The sequence below is a fragment of the Cibotium barometz genome, chromosome 62 (assembly GCF_041138505.1).
Source record: "Cibotium barometz isolate CiBa-2024 chromosome 62, ASM4113850v1, whole genome shotgun sequence".
In the NCBI taxonomy this organism is placed as follows: Eukaryota; Viridiplantae; Streptophyta; class Polypodiopsida; order Cyatheales; family Cibotiaceae; genus Cibotium; species Cibotium barometz.
Window position 1 is genome coordinate 3,351,622 of NC_141107.1, and position 21,508 is coordinate 3,373,129.

General features: G+C 44.2%; 1 protein-coding gene across 1 annotated transcript in view; it reads right to left on the reverse strand.

Annotated features, from left to right (window-relative positions):
• Nucleotides 1-4,073: 4,073 nt before the first annotated feature.
• LOC147604024 (uncharacterized) overlaps nt 4,074-21,508 on the reverse strand; it is a 47,473-nt gene continuing 30,038 nt past the window's right edge. Inside the window, exon 2 of the mRNA XM_086795085.1 lies at nt 4,074-4,523. Within this exon, the coding sequence (XP_086651211.1) occupies nt 4,236-4,523 (288 nt within the window). The 3' untranslated portion in view covers nt 4,074-4,235. The remainder of the gene's footprint in view (nt 4,524-21,508) is intronic.

The following is a 21,508-nucleotide window of genomic DNA, read 5'->3' on the forward strand; positions in this document are numbered from 1 at the left end:
ACATACCTCGTTATGGGGTTTTGATATGTAGGCCTTAGGGCTTGTGCCTGTTAAGCACTTAGTATGGGCAGTAGGGCTAGTGGTTGCTTTGGCATCGGGAGCATAGGTTGGGGTGCCAGGTTTACCAATACCAACAATGAGATGTGTCATGGTGCCAATGAGCACAAATTTGTTGTTGTTTAGGCCTCAGCATTAGACACTCCGTAACTGTATGATTTCAGCAGCAATGGCTGATTATGCACCAAACCATATCTCTCTGTGCTTGTATGATTTTGACGTGACAGATTACATACCAAACCATATCTCTCCCATGGGGAATAGATATGGGTGTCTTGCTTGAGGTGTTGGCTAGGGTCGACCATTAGGTTTCCCTTGGGGTTGATCCTACCACTACTAGCCTAAATGGTTGAGCAGATTTTATGTTAGCTCATCCATGATCATATCCTTAACTAAGACTTTAGCTGGTGTTGGTTGGGGGGACTAGAGTTCTAGTTAAGTACATGAGTCCTTCACATGTCTTCTGCGTATTCATGTGGCAGTGGAACATAAGAAAGTGGTTACATGAGACCTCGATTTCAAGGTATAGGATCTCTTTCTCTATGGGGATGGGGTATGCAGTTTCCAATGTATTTTTTCCTCCTCCAATCTCACTACTACAAACTGAGGACACATTCTACGAATGCTCACATGGGGTCCATGTCTGTGTTTCATTAGTTTATTTCTTCCCAAAGCTTCTAGCTTAAGGTGGATACGAAGGTGTCTAGCCTTCTTAATTGGGGAGCACTCTGTTGGGTGTTGGTCGTTGTTGGGATCGAAGGCTTGGGGGGTTTAAGGAGATGTGGTTTAACGTGCTACAATTGACTATACATCATTTTCAATAATTAGTCCGAATCGAGAGTTTGCATCGAGTTTGCATCAACGAGTTTGCATCAACGAGTTTGCATCAAAGGTACTAGGTGTTTCAAGATCAGGTCTGAGAATGGTTTCATATTAGTTTTTTCTTTTAAATAAAGCTAATTTTTTTTATTTTTACTAGGCTCACATGTCTAGGTTCACACCTCTGGGCTCACGTCTGTTGTTGCAAGCTCACTTATGTAGGTTCGCGTCTCTAGGCTCACATGTCCATGTTTATGCCTCTAGACTCGTGTCTCCAGGCTTAGGTCATAGGTTCACGTGTCTAGGCTTATGTACGTATGCATGTTCACATGTCTAGGTTCACATCTCTTGGCTCACATATATAGATTCACATATATAGGACTAGTCGGCTCACGTACTTCCCTTGTATGAAATAGGCATATTTGGGACACAGAGATCTATGAATTGGACCTATGACAAGGTGGTGTGCACTTATTGGGATAATAAGTGTACCTAATTCCCTAATAATTATAAAGGATAAGAATTTTCCTTGGAAATTGTAGCTGGTACATATTGTATGACAAGAAAATCTTCCCAAGGAGATGGATAGGTATGTTCATACATGTCTTTATAGGTGCAATTATTGGTCCATATTATATGAGGTATGGATAGGTATGTTCATACATGTCTTTGTAGGTGCAATTATTGGTCCATATTATATGAGGTATGCAGGTTCACGTATCCAAGCTCACGGCTTGTGTCTAGGCTAACAATTTACACCACACATGTCCAAGCTCACGGTTCACATGCACGTTCTAGTCTCATGGCTCACGTGTCCAGATTCCCATCTATGGGCTCAGGTCCCCTACCCGAGAGGTAGGTTGACCTAGTTTTTTGTGGTTTTTGAGAGATCTTAAACTTAATGAAATTTGATTAATGATCCTAATCCTATTTAATAGTATTGATGTAACTAATTAAGTGTTTTTTTATTGTTTTTAATAGTTTAGCATGCTTCTACTCTACCAATTCAATAATGCATGACCAAGTTATGAAAAAACATGAAATACATAAGCAAAATTTGATAATTTCGCTCTAATTCAACCTAATGGAGCTCAATGCTCATGTTTTTAAAGTAGATTCCACCCCTAATCACAATTGCTAAACTAATTGTTGGATCAAAGCAATGAAAACTAACCCTCTTAGGTTCCAATTTCATGCAAATCACCAAAAAAATAGGTTTTTACCCTATCTATAGATGAACATAGATTGTCCTAATGCAAAATCAACTTCAAATCAAAATCAAAAGCAACAAACGAATGCATTCAATGCTCCAAAATCGTATGTTTTTCGGAGTAAGACCTCCTAATCAACACCGGCACAATAATGGGTGATCCTAATAGCTTGGAATGGACAAAAAAATGGGGCTAAGTCCTAAGCTATTCCCCGACAATGGTACCAAATATGTTCAAGCAAGTCAAGGCTTACCTTAGCCTTGCCGAAGAATGTGTCGTTGGGTTTTTCCTTGAGCCGCAAATGTAACTTCCCATGTGGGTGCGTACTCTCTATTATCACACCAGGATGTCCCTTGCCAAAGGGGTGAAGGGAGAGCTCTCAATGCCTAAATGGAGGCAAGAAGAGATAATCCTTCGTGTTGGTTCTCTCACAAAAAGCACAAAAAGAAGAAGCTAATCGGAGACACAAGCCTACAATCAAACCTATTCAAACATGCATCCATCTGGCAAGCATGAATTCAAAAGCATACAAGCAAGCAAGAAGACAGAAGAAAGTGAAGGATTTTCCCTTGGTTATTGTCAAAAATAACTTAAATACAAGTGACTAGTTTTCACACTAGGCCAACTAAACTTAAAAATTGTCCAACCTCTATTACTGACATGAAAAATTCTTGCATTTATGGACTTCATTCACATCGCTCCATCAATGGGCTACATCAGTCAACATTTTCCTCTATTGAAATTATTGTAGCCTTTGGTGTAACTAGACAAGTTGACCTATGGGAAGTCAACCAAATTTTGCGTGATCTATGGCTGTGCCCAATGTCGATTTGTGTGCAATAGTATCATATTTGACTTGGTAGCCAAAGGCCCTAGGGTGAGTTATGAGCTTGGAACAAAAACCCTAGCATGCATGGATGGTAAGGGGATCTCATTAGCAAGTGGAAAGTCAGTAAGAGAGTGAATGCTTGAAGGACATTCCATAAGAAATTGGCTTTGTGAATACGTCTAATTTAAAATATCATCTACACCATGTACTTGGTTTAGCAATAAATTTCTAAGAATGTTAAGTTTTTTTGTTTTCAAAAAAAGAGAGAAAGCTTGATTATTACCATTGACTGAAATGTTGGAGCAAAGTCCTTTGTATGGTTGAGTTGTTATATGGTTCATTTTGACAAAATATGGTGCAAAAGGATGTAGAATGGGTCAAAAAGTCCTTAGGCACTTTATGAGTGGTCAAGGTGGTTGGTGTAGTGTGGTATAAAGCATTACACATGGAAGCCCAATTGTGATGGGATATGAATAGCAATATGACTTGATGTGTTGTGTTCATGTTAAGTTGTCCTTATCATTAACATTAGCAATGAAGCTGGATCTAGTATTGTACCCACCATGATTTTGTATAATCACTAGCTACAAAGCACTTGGTCGGAGCATGTTTTCATATAGCTAACAGAAAACTCAAAATCATTGAGAGAGAGAGAGAGAGAGAGAGAGAGAGAGTACTGAAACCATAACCAACATAGAAATGGGGTTTATTAAATTTCCAAGTAAAAGATACATCTTCAGAATCAATCTGAGTTACTTCAATTGATCATGAGCAATAAAAATATTCAAAATAGAAGAACTACATTGCAAGAAAGAAGGGGCAGACTAGGAAACAAGAATACATATTTGCAAGTGGCATCACGAAACAAGAATACACTTCACATTCATGGAACTTGAGTTGTTTGCAGGTAACCAACCTGCCAACCTATTTAGCCATGAAAAGAGCTGTAGACAGGGATCCTTTCAAATTCTACATGAGTGAGGACACAATGCACCCTTTATCATATCTTCATTCATACTCTCAGCCTTAAATCTCCAAGATGTTAGGTTGGACGTCTACCTTCAATACCCATATAGCACTCACACCAAGAGCAGAGATGAGGACATTGTTATCTCTACATCCCCAAAGCATTATATTCCAACCTCGTTAGAATTCTATTTTCTTTTTTAAGAGAATATGGTTTTATATATTAGCAAGGAACCAGGTTACACAAGGGTCAATGAGTCATTCAGCAGTACATGGGACGAAACACAACCAAGTTGGAATCCTACTATCATCATAAGGACAAGTCCACAAAAACCATCCACTCTATCTTACATCTATTCTTGAGCCCAGATCTTGACAGTTTTGTCATTTTCGAGTGCACCCGACGCTATCTTGTTTTCGGTTGGATGGCAGGACACAGATAACACTGCATCTGTGTGACCCACTAGCTTCTGCACAATGTTTTTTGATTGTAAATCCCAAAGATATATACAGCAATCCTCTGAACCACTGACAATGTACTTCCCATTCGTAACTGAAAAAGTGGAGAACATGCAGTACTTCCTGTTTACATGTCCTGTATAGATCTTCAGAAATTTTCCTGTATTATAGTTCCACAATCGCTGAAGAAAGAAAACAAACTTGTTGAAGTGAGCCTTGGCTTTGTGTATGAAAGTCAACTATATCTTGAAGAGAGAAAATAAGACAATTGCTCACTCAAAAAGATGCAAAATTCACGAGGGTACCAGGCCTTTGTTTCTACCTGACCCCCTTCAAGTATATGGTTCCCTTTGGTACCAAATATAAGGTGGCTTCTACAGTGTATACGTTTGAGTTTTTTTTTTTCAACTTGTTTTGAATCTCGATGAAAGGAATAAGTCTATCGCCCCCCCGCCCCCCCCCCCTTCCCCAAAAAAAAAAGAAAAAAGAAAAAAGCTTATTTTCCAATTTCTGTGCACGATATAACTGCTACATCCCGAACTGGACTGAGGCCAATATTAACCAGGGATTAAGATGATCTTGAGGAGAAAAAATAAGACTATTGCTCTCAAAAAGATGCAAAATTCAAAAAGCTCTTAAGCCTTAAAGAACATGAATGACTATTTCTTCCTGACCCCCTTCAAGAGTATGGTTTTCCTTCCTTACCAAACATAAGGTGGTTTCTACAGTGTACGCCTTTGAGTTTTTCTTTGTTTTTTTTTTTTTAAGGGGGGGGGGGGGGGCAGGGGGGGAAGTTGTTTTGAATCTCTCTGAAAGGAATAAGCCTATTTATCACACACACACAAACACACCAAAAAAGAAAAAGGGAATAAGCCTATTTTCCAATGTTTTGTGCACAATATAACTTCTCTGTTCACCAAAATAAAGGCTAAACAGCTTCGGTTTAGCATGTGAAGGCTTTATTTAAAAGGCCATAGCAAAAGAAGGTTGGACTACATGTATGGATAGCTGATGAACTCACCCCGCTACAACTCAAGAACAGATCGGCAGAGCTGAATAAAGTTAAAGAAGCAAGAAAGAATGGCAAATGGGCAATATACAGAGGAGGACAAGCAATCATTAAAGAATTCCATACCCCACCCCCCTCAAGAGCAAATCCATCCATGGATGAAATATAGCTATTTTTATTTTGAACATCAATTTCGAACTAGATGCAATAGAACCCATTGTAATTTAAACTCTTAAGAGTCTTAAGAGTTCATTTTGAGTTATTTTTTTTTCAGTTTTATGCCTCTTTGGCATCGATACCCAGAGTGGAATGTAAATGGATGTACCTGATCTGTCCCATAGGTCGGATTCGGCCTCCCGTGGACGTTAATATAACTTTCTTTCTTTCTTTCTTTCTCACTCTCTCTCTTGTGTTTCCACTTTCCCTTCTTCCGCTGCACATTCTATCACCGAGGAGCAGAGACTTAAAGCCCTAGGGCAAGCAGGTTTCCGGAGGGGTCACTCCGCACTGGATCACATCTTCACGCTATAGGGGATCATTCAAGAGGGAACAGGTCATGAGCGTCAGATATACTGTTGCTTTGTGGATTTCCACATGGCTTTTGACAATGGGAATCCATGAGGAGACAAAGGGATGATGACCATCATCCAAAGTCAGAAGTTGGAAGCCCATCATCAAGTTTAGCAGGGGGGGGGGGGGGGTCATGTGCATGCCACATGGATAGGACTACCCCTAGACTTTGTCATGTGCACAGTGTGTATCTACCGTGTGCTACACGCACGCAAGACTAGCTTCGAGGTTTGGGGAAGCTTGGAGCTAGGCACGCTGATTGGCGAGCTGAGTTAGGGAAAGACTAACGGGCGGGCACCCAAGTATGGACGGGCGGGCGCCCAAGTGTGGACGTCCGATGACCGGCCAAGAGCCTATAAAAGGGTGGCCAAGGTTAGTCATTAGTCATATAGAGTATCGCGAGATTTGTGAGAGCTCTATGGTCTGGAGCCTGGATCTAGTGCAGACGTGCACCTGCTTTACGCAGCCGAGGCGGCCGGCAGCAATCTCGAGGCCCGCGAGGGTAGCTTCGTGGCGGTATGGAACGTCGCGAGGAGGAGATTGGTCGGTACGTCAACCTAGTTACCTCAGCTCGTGGCTCGGTGGGGACAGCCAAGACTGTGGGCTTGCCCACGGCTGTCATGGTAGGGAGGTGAGCCAGGCCTGCACCCCCTTCTTGTTGTTTGTTTGTTTGCAGGTTTCGAGTCTCGAACCAGGAGCGTTCTACGAGGAGATCCGATGGGGATTTGACAGTGGTATCAGAGCGTGCCTCATGAACGAGCAAGTCGGTAGGTAGAGAAGATGAGGTCGAAGAAAGGTAATTGTTCAAGAAGCTTGCTGTTTTGTTATGCATGCTGCTGTTTTTTTCCAGATAGTATGTGCTTTTTCATCAAAGAACCCGTGATGGAGAAGGTGCTCTAGTAGGGTTGATTTGCTTTGCAAGAAGAAGACTGAAGATGCTTGTGCAGTGAACGAGTCGTGTGAGAAAACAGAAAAAAAAGCACGTTTGCTTTTGGTTACACGCGAGAGAGAGAGAGAGAGAGAGAGAGAGAGAGAGAGGACGCCGACTGTAGTATGCGCAGTCGGATGCTGGCCGGGTGCTGCTGGTCGCGTGCTGCAGGTGCAAGTGTTTAAGCTGAGGGCGCAGGCCAAGCTAGCGTAGGCAGGCGACCATGCCTACGCAGGCAGGCGACCAAGCCATGCTGGCTGGCGCCCAGGCCTATGAAGGCAGGCGCCCAGGCCATGCCTACACAGGCAGGCTAGCACAGGCCCAGGCACAGGCCACCTGTACGAACTCAAGCGCAGGCAGAAAAGCAGGCAACGGCAACACGATAGGCAACGGCAGCAAGGTGGCGTCAGCACTAAATCCAGGAGGGAAGAGAAAAAAAAATCCAAGAAAGCCTTCGCCGATTTGAGGTGTTTTTGATTTTTTTTTAGATTAAACTTTTTTTTTTAAAGTTTAAAGGTCTCCTCTAAGGTTTAAAGGTGTTTTTTTTTAAGAAAGCAGAATATATATATCCATATATATATATATATATATATATATATATATATAAACACAAAAGCAAAAGCTCAAGTAGCTTTTGGGGACAGTTATATAAACCCCTTAAGTGGGCTTCTTGCCACACCTCTCTCAAGTTTTCAAGCTCTCAAGCTCTCAAGTTCACTTGCACTTTTATTGTGCAAAGATCGAATTTTCTCTCCACTTGCCCTCTTCACGATGTCGACCCAAGAATCGGAGTTGGAGCCCCTTGTCGAACGCGAAGGCTTGCCGGCTACGGAAGATACCGATGCCGATCTTTTTGACAATTATGTGTCAAAATCAGATTTCCAAGAGTTTAAAGTTGCTCTCGAGGCTTCTTCTTCGGAACGTCAGGCACAAATTGCCACCCAGATGCAAGCCTTGCAAAACTCCATCTCTCTCTTGACCACTACCCTCTCTACTCTTTCGGGTATGGATACCTTGGCCTTTGCTTTAGGCCCCAACATTACTCCGGAACCGTTCGGGGGCGAGCAAAAGCAGCGTACCAAGGAGATCGTGGACACATGGCTACATAAGTGGCAGGTCCATTTTCAGTTTCATCCATATGATGATGGAAAAAAGATCCAGTTAGCAGCAAGTTTCCTCTCAGGCAAAGCTTTGCTTTGGTGGAAGGAACTCAATCCTAAGCCAACAACTTGGGCACAATTTGAAGACGTCTTCAAGAAGGAATTCCTCAAGAAAGAGAATGATTATGATGTTGTTGCCCGGTTTACCACTTTGACCATGACCTCGGAGCACCTCACTTATGAGGTGTACCTCCAGAAGTTTAGGGACTTGCAAATGAAAGCTACAAAGATGGATCCCACTACTCTTTTGGGGTTTTTCGTAGCTGGTTTACCAGACTCATACCGTTTACAGGTTAAAAATAACAAATGCAAAACTTTGGACGAGGCCATTCATTCAGCTCGTATCTATGATGATACAATGGTCTCTTCCAAGTCTAAACCCGTTACCGAGCAAGGGAACAAGTATAAAAGAAAGTTCTCCGCACCTATGGCTAACACGACTGAAGGAAAGTCTTCGGACCAACCTTCGAAGAATCCAAGTTCGACACCAGCGAAGAAGAAACGACTCCTTAAGGCTTTAAAGCTCAAGAAAGAGGGATGTTGTTTCATCTGCGAAGAAAAAAGACACATGCGTAACGAGTGCCCGAGGCAAAAGGGTGCAAAGACCAACGCAGGACCCAAGCCAAAGGCAGCTAACCAGTTGTCTTTGACAGGTACGTCAGTTACTGTACTTTCTCGCCCTAGTACGTGTTCTGATTGTCTGTTCAACTCTAAAGTATTTGGCTTGCATGATCTTCTCCGAGTTTATGGAGAAGTGAATGGCCATAGAATTCACATTCTTCTAGACCCTGGCAGCTCACACAATTTTGTTAACTACAAACTTGTGGAGAAATTGAGTCTTGATACGAGACCCAGCGATCATACCTATGAGGTACGCCTACCTGCGAGAAGGATCGACAGGTGGAGATGCTTCCAATCCAGATTCAGGACTACAAAGATACTCTGGAATGCTATGTTATGCACCTAGAAAATGTAGACTTGTTATTAGGGATTGCGTGGTTTAAGACTCTTCAAGTTTAGATAGATTGGTCTAGTCATATTTTTTCTTTTCAGCATAGGACCACCCAGTATAGTATTTTAGGTGATTGTATACATTCCTCTCAGGGACCTCTTGTAAATACAGTTGATTTTGGAAATATAATGGATTCTTCTTTGTATACCGCTTTCCATTGTGTATTGATTCCACTTTCTTCATTTCTCATACCTTCTATGGATGTCAATGAATTAAGTGTGTTTGAAAGCAAAGAATTACAGAAGATACTTGATTCGTTTCACGATGTATTTCCTAATAAGGAACTGCCATCGGGTTTACCACCTGAAAGGGCAGTAGATCATCGTATTGATTTGATCCCTGGTGCCCATCCTGTCAGTATTCCACCTTACAGGATGAGCCAAGCTGAGGAAGATGAGTTGGCTAAACAACTCGAAGATTATTTGAGGATGGGCCAGATCCGTCCAAGTAAATCACCTTGGGGTGCACCTGTGTTGCTTAGGAGAAATAAGGACAATACCTGGAGAATGTGTATAGATTACAAGAGATTGAACAAGCTGATAATTAAGAACCGTTATCCTCTCCCTAGATCAGATGACCTGATTGACCGGTTAGCAGGAGCGAAATATTTCACGAAGATAGATTTACGTACTGGCTATCACCAGATACGTTTTCATGAAAGGCATGTCAAAAGAACCGCCTTTCGGACTAGGTATGGCCATTATGAGTTTCTCGTATTACCTTTTGGATTAACCAATGCTCCAACCACTTTCCAACAAATGATGAACGATCTTTTTCGTGAATATTTGGGGAAATTTGTGGTGGTGTTCCTGGATGATATTTTGATATATAGTCGTACTCTTGAGAATCATGTTAGACAGCTCACGATTGTCTTATCTATTTTAAGACAGAATCGACTATATGCTAAGTTAAGTAAATGTGAGTTTTTTATGTGACAGACATCATTTACTTGGGACACAAGATCACTAGAGATGGATTGGGCATTGACTATGACCGAGTTCAGAAGGTTCTGGACTGGCCTATACCGCAAACAGTGAAACAACTTCATTCTTTTCTCGGTTTTGTTATTTTTCTTCGGAAATCTGTGCGGGAGTACTCTCAGCTCACTCTACCGATGACCGACTTATTGAAAGGTCGTGGACGTAAGTCAAATCAACCTATCACTTGGAATAACGATTTGGATATGGCCTTCAGACTTTTGAAAGATAAAGTCAAGGAAGCACCTATCTTAGCATTACCCGCTCCTAGTCGGCCTTATGTTCTTGAAACTGATGCCAGTGACTTCTCCATCGGGGGCTGCTCTATTTCAAGATGGTAGACCGGTTGCTTTTGAAAGTAAAAAGTTAGACGACACTCAATCTCGTTGGCCAACCCTTGAGAAGAAACATTATGCTGTGATTTATGCTCTCAAGGTTTGGAGACATTATTTATATGGCTCCAAGTTTGTGGTATTGACTGACCATCAATCAATCAAGTATGTGTGTGATGCGGATGATTTGAGAGGAAGGAAAGCTCGTTGGGCTGAGTTAATGCAAGATTTTGATTTTGAGATCCGTTATCGGAAAGGGTCCATGAATAGTGTTGCAGATGCGCTTAGTCGAATCAGAGAGGTGAATACTTTGTCGTTCACCGAGATTTCTACTGACTTATTTCAGTCATTGAGAGGGCTTTGCAAGACTGATAGTTATTTTGGTCCATTTTGGCAGAAGATCCAGGACGGGAGCTCATTGATTGACCAAGACTCAATGACTGAGCAGTCTACCATTCAGGTTGCAGGAGGCCAGTGAATGATTCGGAATGGTTTACTATTCCGTAATGACAAAATTTGTGTACCACAAATCCGGGACATTAGGTCCACCATTCTTAAGGAGTGTCACGACGCCCCTTCTGCTGGACACCCTGGGGTACACAGGACGCTATCGTTAGTGAAACACACTTTTTATTGGCCAAAGATGAAAGGGTATGTAAAAGATTATGTTCTCAAGTGTCAAATTTGTCAGGCAAATAAAGCTGAACGCTTTAGACAGACTGGGTTGTTCCATCCTTTGCAAATCCCACGTAATAAATGGGAAAGTATTTCCATGGATTTTATTACCGGATTGCCAAGAACACATCAAGGCCACGATTATATTTAGGTTGTGGTAGATCGCTTGACAAAAATGGCTAGATTTTTACCAACCCAGAAGACTATTACAGCTACGCAGTTAGCACGACAGTTTATTGAGCAATTGTTTAGATTGTACGGGTTACCGCAGGACATAGTCAGTGATAGGGACTCTAAGTTTACGAGTGATTTTTGGAAACTTGTTTTTGAGAAGTTGGAAACAACTTTGAATTTGAATTTCTCAAATCATCCTCAATCTGATGGCCAGACTGAAAGAGTGAATCAAATTTTGGAGGATATGCTTCGAGCATATGTATCCAAAAGACAGAGTTCATGGAAGGATTATCTTCCTATGTTAGAATTTGCATATAACAGTACTAAGCATACGAGTACAGGTTTTAGTCCTTTCATGCTTATGTATGGTTTTCAACCTAGATCACCTGTTACAGTAGGATTATCAAGACTTCAGCATGATGCAGCACGTAATTTTTTGCAAGATATGCAAGAAATGTTACAAGTTGCGAAGCAATCTATTAGAAGTGCTCAAGACCGAGACAGATTTTCTTCTAATAGACATCGTTCACCCAGAGAGTTCTCTGAAGGAACAATGGTGTATTTGCGAGTTCCGAAAGATTCCGAGACTTTACGGACAGGTCGATCTCCGAAATTATCCCCTAGATACTGTGGACCATTTCGTATTACACGAAGGATTGGTTCAGTTGCATATAATTGGATTTGCCTTCTCATGTGAAAGTTCATCCTGTATTTCATGTCAATAGACTTAAGGAAGTACTGGGTGGAACAGACCAGTTAGTTACTCCTCAAGAAATCATAGATGTCGAGGACATGACAGTTGTTCCGCACGAACCTAAAAAGATTCTTGGATTTCGGGAAAGAAGATTGCGTAATACACTTATCACGGAATACAAGATCAAGTGGAAGGATCGTGTTGAGGAGGACGCTACATGGGAGACATTGACTACTCTTCAGAGAGATTACCCTGGCTTTTTAGTGAGCTCTTAGAGGAAGGGGAGTATGTCATGTGCACAGTGTGTATCTACCGTGTGCTACGCACACGTAAGACTAGCTTCGAGGTTTGGGGAAGCTTGGAGCTAGGCGGGCTGATTGGCGAGCTGAGTTAGGGAAAGACTAACGGGCGGGCACCCAAGTATGGACGGGCGGGCGCCCAAGTGTGGACGTCCAATGACCGGCCAAGAGCCTATAAAAGGGTGGCCAAGGTTAGTCATTAGTCATATAGTCTCTCGCAAGATTTGTGAGAGCTCTATGGTCTGGAGCCTGGATCTAGTGCAGACGTGCACCTGCTTTACGCAGCCGAGGCCCATGAGGGTAGCTTCATGGCGGTATGGGACGTCGCGAGGAGATTGGTCAGTACGTCAACCTAGTTAGCTCAGCTCGTGGCTCGGTGGGGACAGCCAAGACTGGGGGCTTGCCCACGGCTGTCATGGTAGGGAGGTGAGTCAGGCCTGCACCCCCTTCTTGTTGTTTGTTTGTTTGCAGGTTTGGAGTCTCGAACCAGGAGCGTTCTACGAGGAGATCCGGTGGGGATTTGACACTTTGGCAGTTGATTGATCAGACTGATTAGGGCTTTTGTAAGCTCAAGACGGCACAGGAGCAAGTCCAAGGGACTAGACAACAGTCGACCTCAACGGCAGTCCACACATGTGGAGGATCGACAGCATTTAAAAGATTTATTGTCTTCTCTACTGGCCAACAGCATTTATTGTCGTCTCTACTGGCCAACAACAGGTCGGCCTACTCCACAGCATCGAATGAGCCTATATAAGGCATAGCATGACATTGTCTTGATCATCAAGATCCCCTCTTGGGATTTGGTCATAGGTTAGCATAGTCAAGATTCCTTTTTAGTTGTGCTTCAAGCCACCGTGTTTTGTATAGTCATACATACACTATTGATAATATAAAGATATAGTAGATTAGGTGAAAACTCTGCGTTTTTCTCTCTCTTCTCTCCATTGCTTCTACATGGCTGCATCTATGTGTTCCTATGAAAAGTGCTTAGGGCTGAAAGAAGACACAGAGCTTCCGCGCATGTAACAATTGTACCATTGGCACTTGTATGGCTGTTTTTTCATTCAGCTCTAGTTGGGTCTTTCCATGATTCAATCACTTCATGGACACATTATAACACTTTTGGTCTCATAGACCCTTTGGTCCTTTGTAGAAGTTGACAGCGATCCACTCATCAGCTCCAGATCCAGGACATGCTCCACCGCCATCAAGCTACCTTTCCACGTGACATAGCTAAGGGAGACCTCTCGACCATACTCATTAACCCCATGCTCGATATATTGGACAGTGGTTTACCATCTATTGGGGGTTGATGCTCCTCTAATGTTTCATGTTCCTTCTCAACCTCTACACCCATTGCACATGGATCACACCTCCGGAGCTCCCAACGAAGATGCACTTCTACAGAGATCACTTCCTCATGCTCATTGAGGATGGATTCATCCAGCAACCGGGCTACCTGAGTGTTCACATGTCCCATACCATGCGGATTGCAATTGGCCAGAGACGAGTTTCATCCCACCACCTCAGAGTGGGGATAGGTAGAACTGAGCACGTCTTCAAAGCCGAGAAGCTCATAAAGAGACCCAGAGAGGAGAGGATTTGCCGATTATGCCACATAGAGGTTGAGACAAAGGAGCATTACATATGCCGCTGCCCGGTATACTATGCGATCTATGGGTCTCTACGATCATTGACTTCCCGAACCAACGTTGCCTAGGCCTCTTCCTTCTTGAGCTCCGCAAACACAAGGACACTTTCTTCAGAGAGCTTCGGCCCCACCAACCACCCCGCCCCCTCCCTCACCAACCAACCATCACCAGTTTCTTCCGGACTCAGGAGGTGGTGGACACCGATACAGAAGATCTTGTGGACCCACCTCGAGAATAGTTACGGGAAACGCTGGAAACACCCAGTTTTGAGAGAGGAAACGTCATTTCTTGCAGTGCTGGGGCTAAAAACACATTTCAGTCCATGAAACGTTTTCGTCCGCCATAAAACGGCGAGTTTCCGACGTTTCTCTCCAACCAGAAACGTTTCCCAAGCCATAAATGGGCCGTTTCGTGGGGTCTCAAGCCACGTGGCAGGCAAGCCAAAAAAAAAAACACCTGGACAATGCGCTCCCCAACGCCCAACAAAAGTGAGCAAAAATGGACCGGGCGGGCAGATCGAAGATTTTTAAAAACGCCCTAAATCTTTATCGAAGGCGACGCCAGGATAAAAAAGCCCTAATATTAAAAAAACGCCCTTCGAAGTTCGAACGGACTTTAGTCTTCGAATGATTTTAAAAAAAGCCCCAAATCAACTTCGAGTCCTGGCGCTCACGTGTGGAGATAAAAAAATAGCAAAAAGAAATCTTCATTTTTCCATAGCAGTGCATAGCCTGTCCAATGTCGATTCTCTCTTTGAACTTTGAAGTTTCTGTAGTTACTAGCAATCCATTTCTTTCCTTTCTTTCTTCCATTCCCTCTGTAGAGAAAAGTTGCTTTCCCTCTTCCTTTCTTGCAATTTGCCGCACACTGCACATTGTACCCATTCTTGTGTTTGCCCTTTTCTTTTCCATCCACATTCTTGCACGCATTTCTTTGTCACTCTCATCATTCATGGCATCTAGGCAGCCACATCTTGAGAGAGAGAATAAGAAGGAATTCACCCAGAGTGACTATTGGTGGCAGCAGGTGGACATTGTTAATAAATATGACTCCAAGAGAGGTGGGGCAACAAGATTTCGTTGCCGATATTGTGGTATGGAAAGAGGTGGCTGTCCAAAGCGGGTTGAAGCCCATTTGCTTGCCTTGCCAGGGTTTGGCATGGGTAAATGCGAGAAGATTGCTCCAGCAGATGCACAAAGAATGGAACGCGAAGCTTCACTTCTTCCCCCTCCACCAAATACTCGGCGCAAGGAGCATACAATAAGTGCTCCAACTCAGCATTCAGCTTCTCATGGACTCCTGTAAGTGCTACATCTGCACATCCACCCACTTCTTTGCATACTGCATCGTCTCTTGGGGTGGAAGCTCATTTGAAATGCCTACACTTGTCCTCCCAAAGGAAAGGCTAGGCAATCCACTCTTCACACAGCATGGCATCCACAAAGAAAGGTAAATGTTGATGCTGCTGTAGCACGTTTTTTCTACTCTTGTGGAATCTCTTTTAATGTTGCCTGCTCACCATTCTTCAAAGAGATGGTGGCTGAAATTGCAGGATTTGGTGGTGCATACACTCCACCCTCTTATGATGCCTTGAGGGAGAGAGATGATATGTAGCGGAAGTCTTTGTATTGGAAGATCCTGTCACACAAATGCTCACACCGTCTTCTGTATCCTGAGTTTCGTGAGTTTAGCAATCCACTTTAATACTTCAAACTTTAAAGAGATATGAGAGAGAGATATGAGAACTGTACACCAGATTGGGTCCCGAATTACCCACTGAAGGGCCCCCTATCCCGATAACGAGATAGTATTTGCTTTATTTCTTTAGAGAGAATGACTGTGGACTGTAGATAAGCCAAACGCAAGATCTCGGAGGATCGGAGATTGGCTGAACTGTACACGACTGTAGAAACACCTCGATGAACTGATCTCGAGTCTATGCACTCTTCCCAAGGGCATGAGGAAGGGCTGCACACCTGAGGCTGAGAAAAGGAGATGGACTGTTCTAGGCTATGTTAGAATGCTGTAAATGCTTATGAATGCTGTGTTACCTTCACCAGATGGCTATAGCATGTGTGGATGATGCATATAGGCGGAGGAACTGCTGTAGAACTGCTGTAGGACTGAAACGCAAGGAAGAACTGCTGTCAAACTGTTAATGCAGGCTGTACTGATGCTGGACAGAAAAACGCAGAGTGTAGGGCTGCTGCTGGACAGAAAACGTAGACTGTAGGGGCTGCTGTGAACAGGCCGGCTCCTGGATATGCAAAAAACCCAGGTCTTCTTGCTGATTTCACGGGGCTGATCTGATGCGCTTATGGCTGTAGGGCTGCTGAAGATGCATGCGTTGGAGAACCAAGGTAGGCTGAAGCAAACTCAAGCTCTCCAAGGGCTGGATGAGACTAGTCTAGTGCTGAATTCAAGGGAACTCCTAGGGCTGAGGAGGAAAGCTCTTAGCACACTGAAGACTGAATGATAAACTAAGCCCTATGCAAGCACTAACTAGAGGTTGGTCAAGTTGGCTGGTCATTTAATAAAGTTTATATTTATAAATGACAATAAATGCTAAATAAATACTATAAAATATGAAAAAAATACCAGATAAATCCTAGTAAATTCCCTAAGGCTTCTGGGATGTTCTAAATGATGCACAGGCATATGAATGCATATTATGCAGGATGTAGAGTGCTTTCTGATGCAAACCCTAAGGCTTCTACTGACTCTACATGCATGAATGATTCTCTCCAAGTGGGTTAAGGGACTTGACTGACTGACTAACCCGCTAAGGCTGAGGAATGACCTACGTAGCTCATGCCTGACTTATCCTGGACTGAGGATGTACAATGGGGTCACGGCATACGACAAATATCATCCTACTGGGTTCTAATACTGTACAACTGTTGCACTGCTAATGATGAGCCATCTTGTCGCCATGCACTAAGTGCAGAGTGCATGTGACATTCCCTCCTGCTTAGCTTGGTGGCAGGTTCATGGCTTCCAAGTAGTCCGCCAACAACTGGGGGTACTCCTGGAAGAACTCCTCGTCGAGCCATACGGCTTCGTGGGTGCCTCGATCTCGGAATTTCGTATAGAACTGACGTATCCGTTGACCGGAACCATGCTTCCATCGATGAAGAAGGATCTGCTCAGGCTCAATAACTTCTGCTTCATCTACCACGTCTAGCTGCTGTTCATCTGAAACATCAAACACTTCTGGACCAACATATGGTTTTAGCCAAGAAACATGGAAAACATCATGCATTGTCCAACTGGTAGGCAACTTTAACTTCATGGAGACATCACTTAACTTTTTGACTATTGGAAAAGGGCCAAAACTATGGAATGAAAGCTTGGGACAATGTTTGCCCACTTGTTTCAATCTTTGTTTCATGATGCACTGAGAGACCCAATCCCCTTCCTTGAAGTGGATATCTCGTCTAAACTTACATGCCTGTCTGTGAACTGAATGATGGCCAGGCTCAAAATTGAGGGCTAAACTCGGTTGAGTACCAAACTCTGCGGAATCGACATACTAATCTTCTAAGTCTTTTCCAGAGATGTTGAGAATGGTAGACTCCTGACTGGTCGGGATGCTGGTCTTTCTACTAAGAACATCTGCTACTGGGTTATGCTGACCAGGGATGTACTTAATCATTCCTCCAACTTGTTGGAAGAGCTAACCCTGTCTAGTGTGCTGAGCACTCCACTGGGCACTTGGCATTGTCGGGAGCCACTTAAGTGCTTGGTGGTCTGTGGGGTGACTGTGAAAATGTGTCCATAAGGAACATGTTTCAAATGTTTGAGAACTGATTGCTGTTCCAACTTGCCCTTGAAAGTCTTGGAAACTTGCTAGGAGGTTCTGCTAACTATGGGATACTGGGTAGGAGATCATCCCTCTTGTCTTTCCAAGACAAGAGGGAAACTTGCTAGGAGGTTCTGCTAACTGTGGGATACTGGGTAGGAGATCATCCTTAAAAATGTCTAAATGAGAAAGGAGATCTGCTAACTGAGGGACTGAAGATGATGAGACAACGGTTATTGATGAGATAGAAGCTGTCTGAGCATAGATTAATGCTCCTGCTGCTCCCTTGCACATAGCTCGTCGGGCCTGGAGATGAGAAATCATAGGAATGCCAAGAATGCTCCTATCCCCCCCGAATCATGACAGGCGCAGGAAAACCTTTAGAGATAATAAAGGTGTCCTGCCCCCAATTGGGAATAGGTTTATATTGACGAAACCACTGGATTCCTAAGATCATGTCACATATCAAAAGAGGAGAGACAATGAATTCTCGCTAGAAGGAGGTCTTTTGAACTTGAAAAGAAAACTGCTGTGCCTTCTGAGAGATGTGGGTGCGGAGACCAGGTGTAAACGCATCTACCTCCAAATGATAGGGCACTAAGGTACAGCTCATGTTGGTAGCCAACTGGGGAGAGATGGCGTCCTCAGAACTGCCCATGTCAAAAAGGATTATGAACTGTCGGCGGCCCTTGGCAGAGCCATAAGCTCGGATCAGGCTTTTCTGTGTGGTTGTTGCCTCACTCTCCTGCTTAGCATCAAGTACCACGGATGGCATGGAATGCATAGAAGGTAAGATCTGAACCGCATTGGTGGTAGCAGGCAGGTCTGGAGGAGCGGGGGATACTGCGGCAACTGTGACAGAAGGCTCTTTGGAGGCTTGCTCCGCTTGTCTTTTTGGACAATCCTTCTTACCATGCCCAATGGTATGACAGAAAAAACATCTATTTTCTAACTGATATTGTCGTTGCTCCTCTGGAGGAAGATAGCCTCCAGTGATGACTGCTTGAGCCTTTTCCTCAGGGGTCTTCTTAGGCTTGGATTCCTTACCCCCTGAACTAGAGCGAGGACTGTTGTCTATCTTAGTGTCTTTAGAAGACGAATTACCCTTCCCCTATTGGGGTTTGGTACTGGACTGAGATGACTGCTTGGGCTTGCCTCCGTTCATCTTCATTTCTTCATTCTGAGCGAGAGTCAGAGCCCAGTCATATGTACTTGGTTCAAAGTTACGAACTGTCAACCGAATGTTAGAGTCCAATCCACGAATGAATTGCTCCATCTTAGCCTGCTCAGATAACCCTAACTGATGTGCTAAAGTAATAATCTTACCGGAAAACTGAAGCACTGGGGATCCGTTCTGTCTGAGTCCATAGAACTCGTCTTTCAGACCGCTCATGTACTGGGGCGGGAGAAATTTGGTCTTTAGGTCATGGACAAAGATGTCCCAGTCAAAGGTTGTGACACGTGTGGCCTGGTCTGTATGAATACTAGACCAATGCTGCCACCAAGTGACTGCCTCACCAATGAGATGGGGAGCCGCTAAGTGGACTTTGTCTTGTGGGTCTGTGATCCTAGCTTATGGAAAATGAGCATTAAACTGATGAATAAATTGATTAACTGATGAATGATCACACTTACCATCATACTGACTGAAGTTTGGTTGACTGCGAATGATGGTGGTTGATGCTGCTGCGGACTGCTGGCTGGTGACACCTATGACTGGGGAGACTGAGGAGAGTTGTTGATACCTCACATGTATGGCCTCCTTTTCCCATTGGTGCTCGAGTAACATACGTTCTCGATCAAGCTCACGTTGGTGTTCCCGAGCGGCAAGTTCAACCTGACGCCGGTCTTCGTCGATCCTGCGTTGGGCTTCCTCATAGTCCCGTCTTTCTGCTTTTTCTCTTTTCCTTCGGGCCTCATCCTCTCTCCTTTGTTGTTCCATGTGAAAGAAGAGGGAGATGTAGTCGGGTGCTGTTGGAGGTGTAGAAGGACGTGCTGCTGCTCCATGAGCAGCTGGTTCTGAGCTCTAAGAAGAGCTATGGTGTCTGCTGTAGGCGGAAGAACATGGTCTCCTTCGGGGGAGAGGTCTTCCGGCTGATGAGTACTCTCTTCTGTAGACATGATGCTGAAGTCGATGGTCGTGCCGGACGCAATCTAACCATCCAAGGATGCCCCCACGCTAGGATACGGTGTGTGTGGACAATCTGAATCTGATACCAATGTGATATGCAACGGAAGTCTTTGTATTGGAAGATCCTATCACACAAATGCTCACACCATCTTCTGTATCCTGAGTTTCGTGAGTTTAGCAATCCACTTTAATCCTTCAAACTTTAAAGAGATATGAGAGAGAGATATGAGAACTGTACACCAGATTGGGTCCCGAATTACCCACTGAAGGGCCCCCTATCCCGATAACAAGATAGTATTTGCTTTATTTCTTTAACGCCTCGATGAACTGATCTCGAGCCTAGGCACTCTTCCCAAGGGCATGAGGAAGGGCTGCACACCTGAGGCTGAGAAAAGGAGATGGACTGTTCTAAGCTATGTTAGAATACTGTAAATGCTTATGAATGCTGTGTTACCTTCACCAGATGGCTGTAGCATGTATGGATGATGCATATAGGCGGAGAAACTGCTGTAGAACTGCTGTAGGACTGAAACGCAAGGAAGAACTGCTATCAAACTGTTAACGCAGGCTGTACTGATGCTGGACAGAAAAACGCAGAGTGTAGGTGTTGGGGTAAAGGCATTATGCCCACCCTTATAGTGTGTACAAGCACGTGTGTTTTATAGTACATAGTACACTTAGTACTTTTAATGTACTAAGTGCACACTGTGTACTAGAGCAAATATACATGTGTGATAGGGGAGTCACACACTCATATTCTATGAGTTGACTTATCCCCACATGTCTCTCTCTCTCTCCCTTCTTCTCTATGTATGTCTCCCACATGAAACCCTAACTCTCATCTCCCTTCAACTGGTATCAGAGCCTGCGTGTACTGTACGGACCTGCGTGCTGCATCAGAACTGGTCGCCTGGGTGTGCTGCGTGGGCAGAAGATTGTGTAGGTGCTAAGGCACATGTGAAGCTGCTGTGTGCAGAACAGGGCAAACCAGCTCGAGGTACGCCAGCATTGGAGAAGTGCGCCACCCTGTCTGCGCTTAAACAAGCAAGGTTGGCCACCATTGTCACTCGCAGCCGCAGCTATTGCCAGAGCCAGGCCTGCCCTCGCCATCACCATCACTTGTGCGCGTTTGTGCGCTTACAGGACCAATAGCGATATTAGAGCCGCCACCATCTAGTCCCTTCAACTGGGCGGATACGCGCATGCAGGCAGGCGGGCGTCCATACTCAGGCGAACACGCCTACGAGCGAGCCGTCAAAGCCAGGCTGGGCGAGCACAACCCGCCACCACAGAGCGCCTCCGGCACGTTTACGTGTCCCCGTATAGCTCCCGCCGCCCACACGTAGCCCCTTCGGACAAAGTCGTTCACACCTGCACGACTCTCAGTCGTTCACACCTGCACGACTCTCCAGAGCAGCAGCATCTCCTTCACGAGTCAGCAAATTTGACGCCCCCCCCTTTTCTGCAACAGAAATCAGCTGATTTCAGAGGTATTTGCCTTCAATTTTGGGATTTGCTTGTTCATTTTCATCAATTGAGCAGGTACAGGTCCAAATGGCTCAGATTTTGAGCAAAATTGGCAAAATTGGGTGACATTGGTCACATTCCGAGTCAATTTACAGGAAATTGGATGTCAAAATTTGGCGCTTTTGATGTAATTGTGCCATTGGGCATTCATACATGCTGTATGATGTGAGCAATCTCACATTCAGGCCAAAATTGCAGGAAATTGGAGTGCAAATCAAAGGG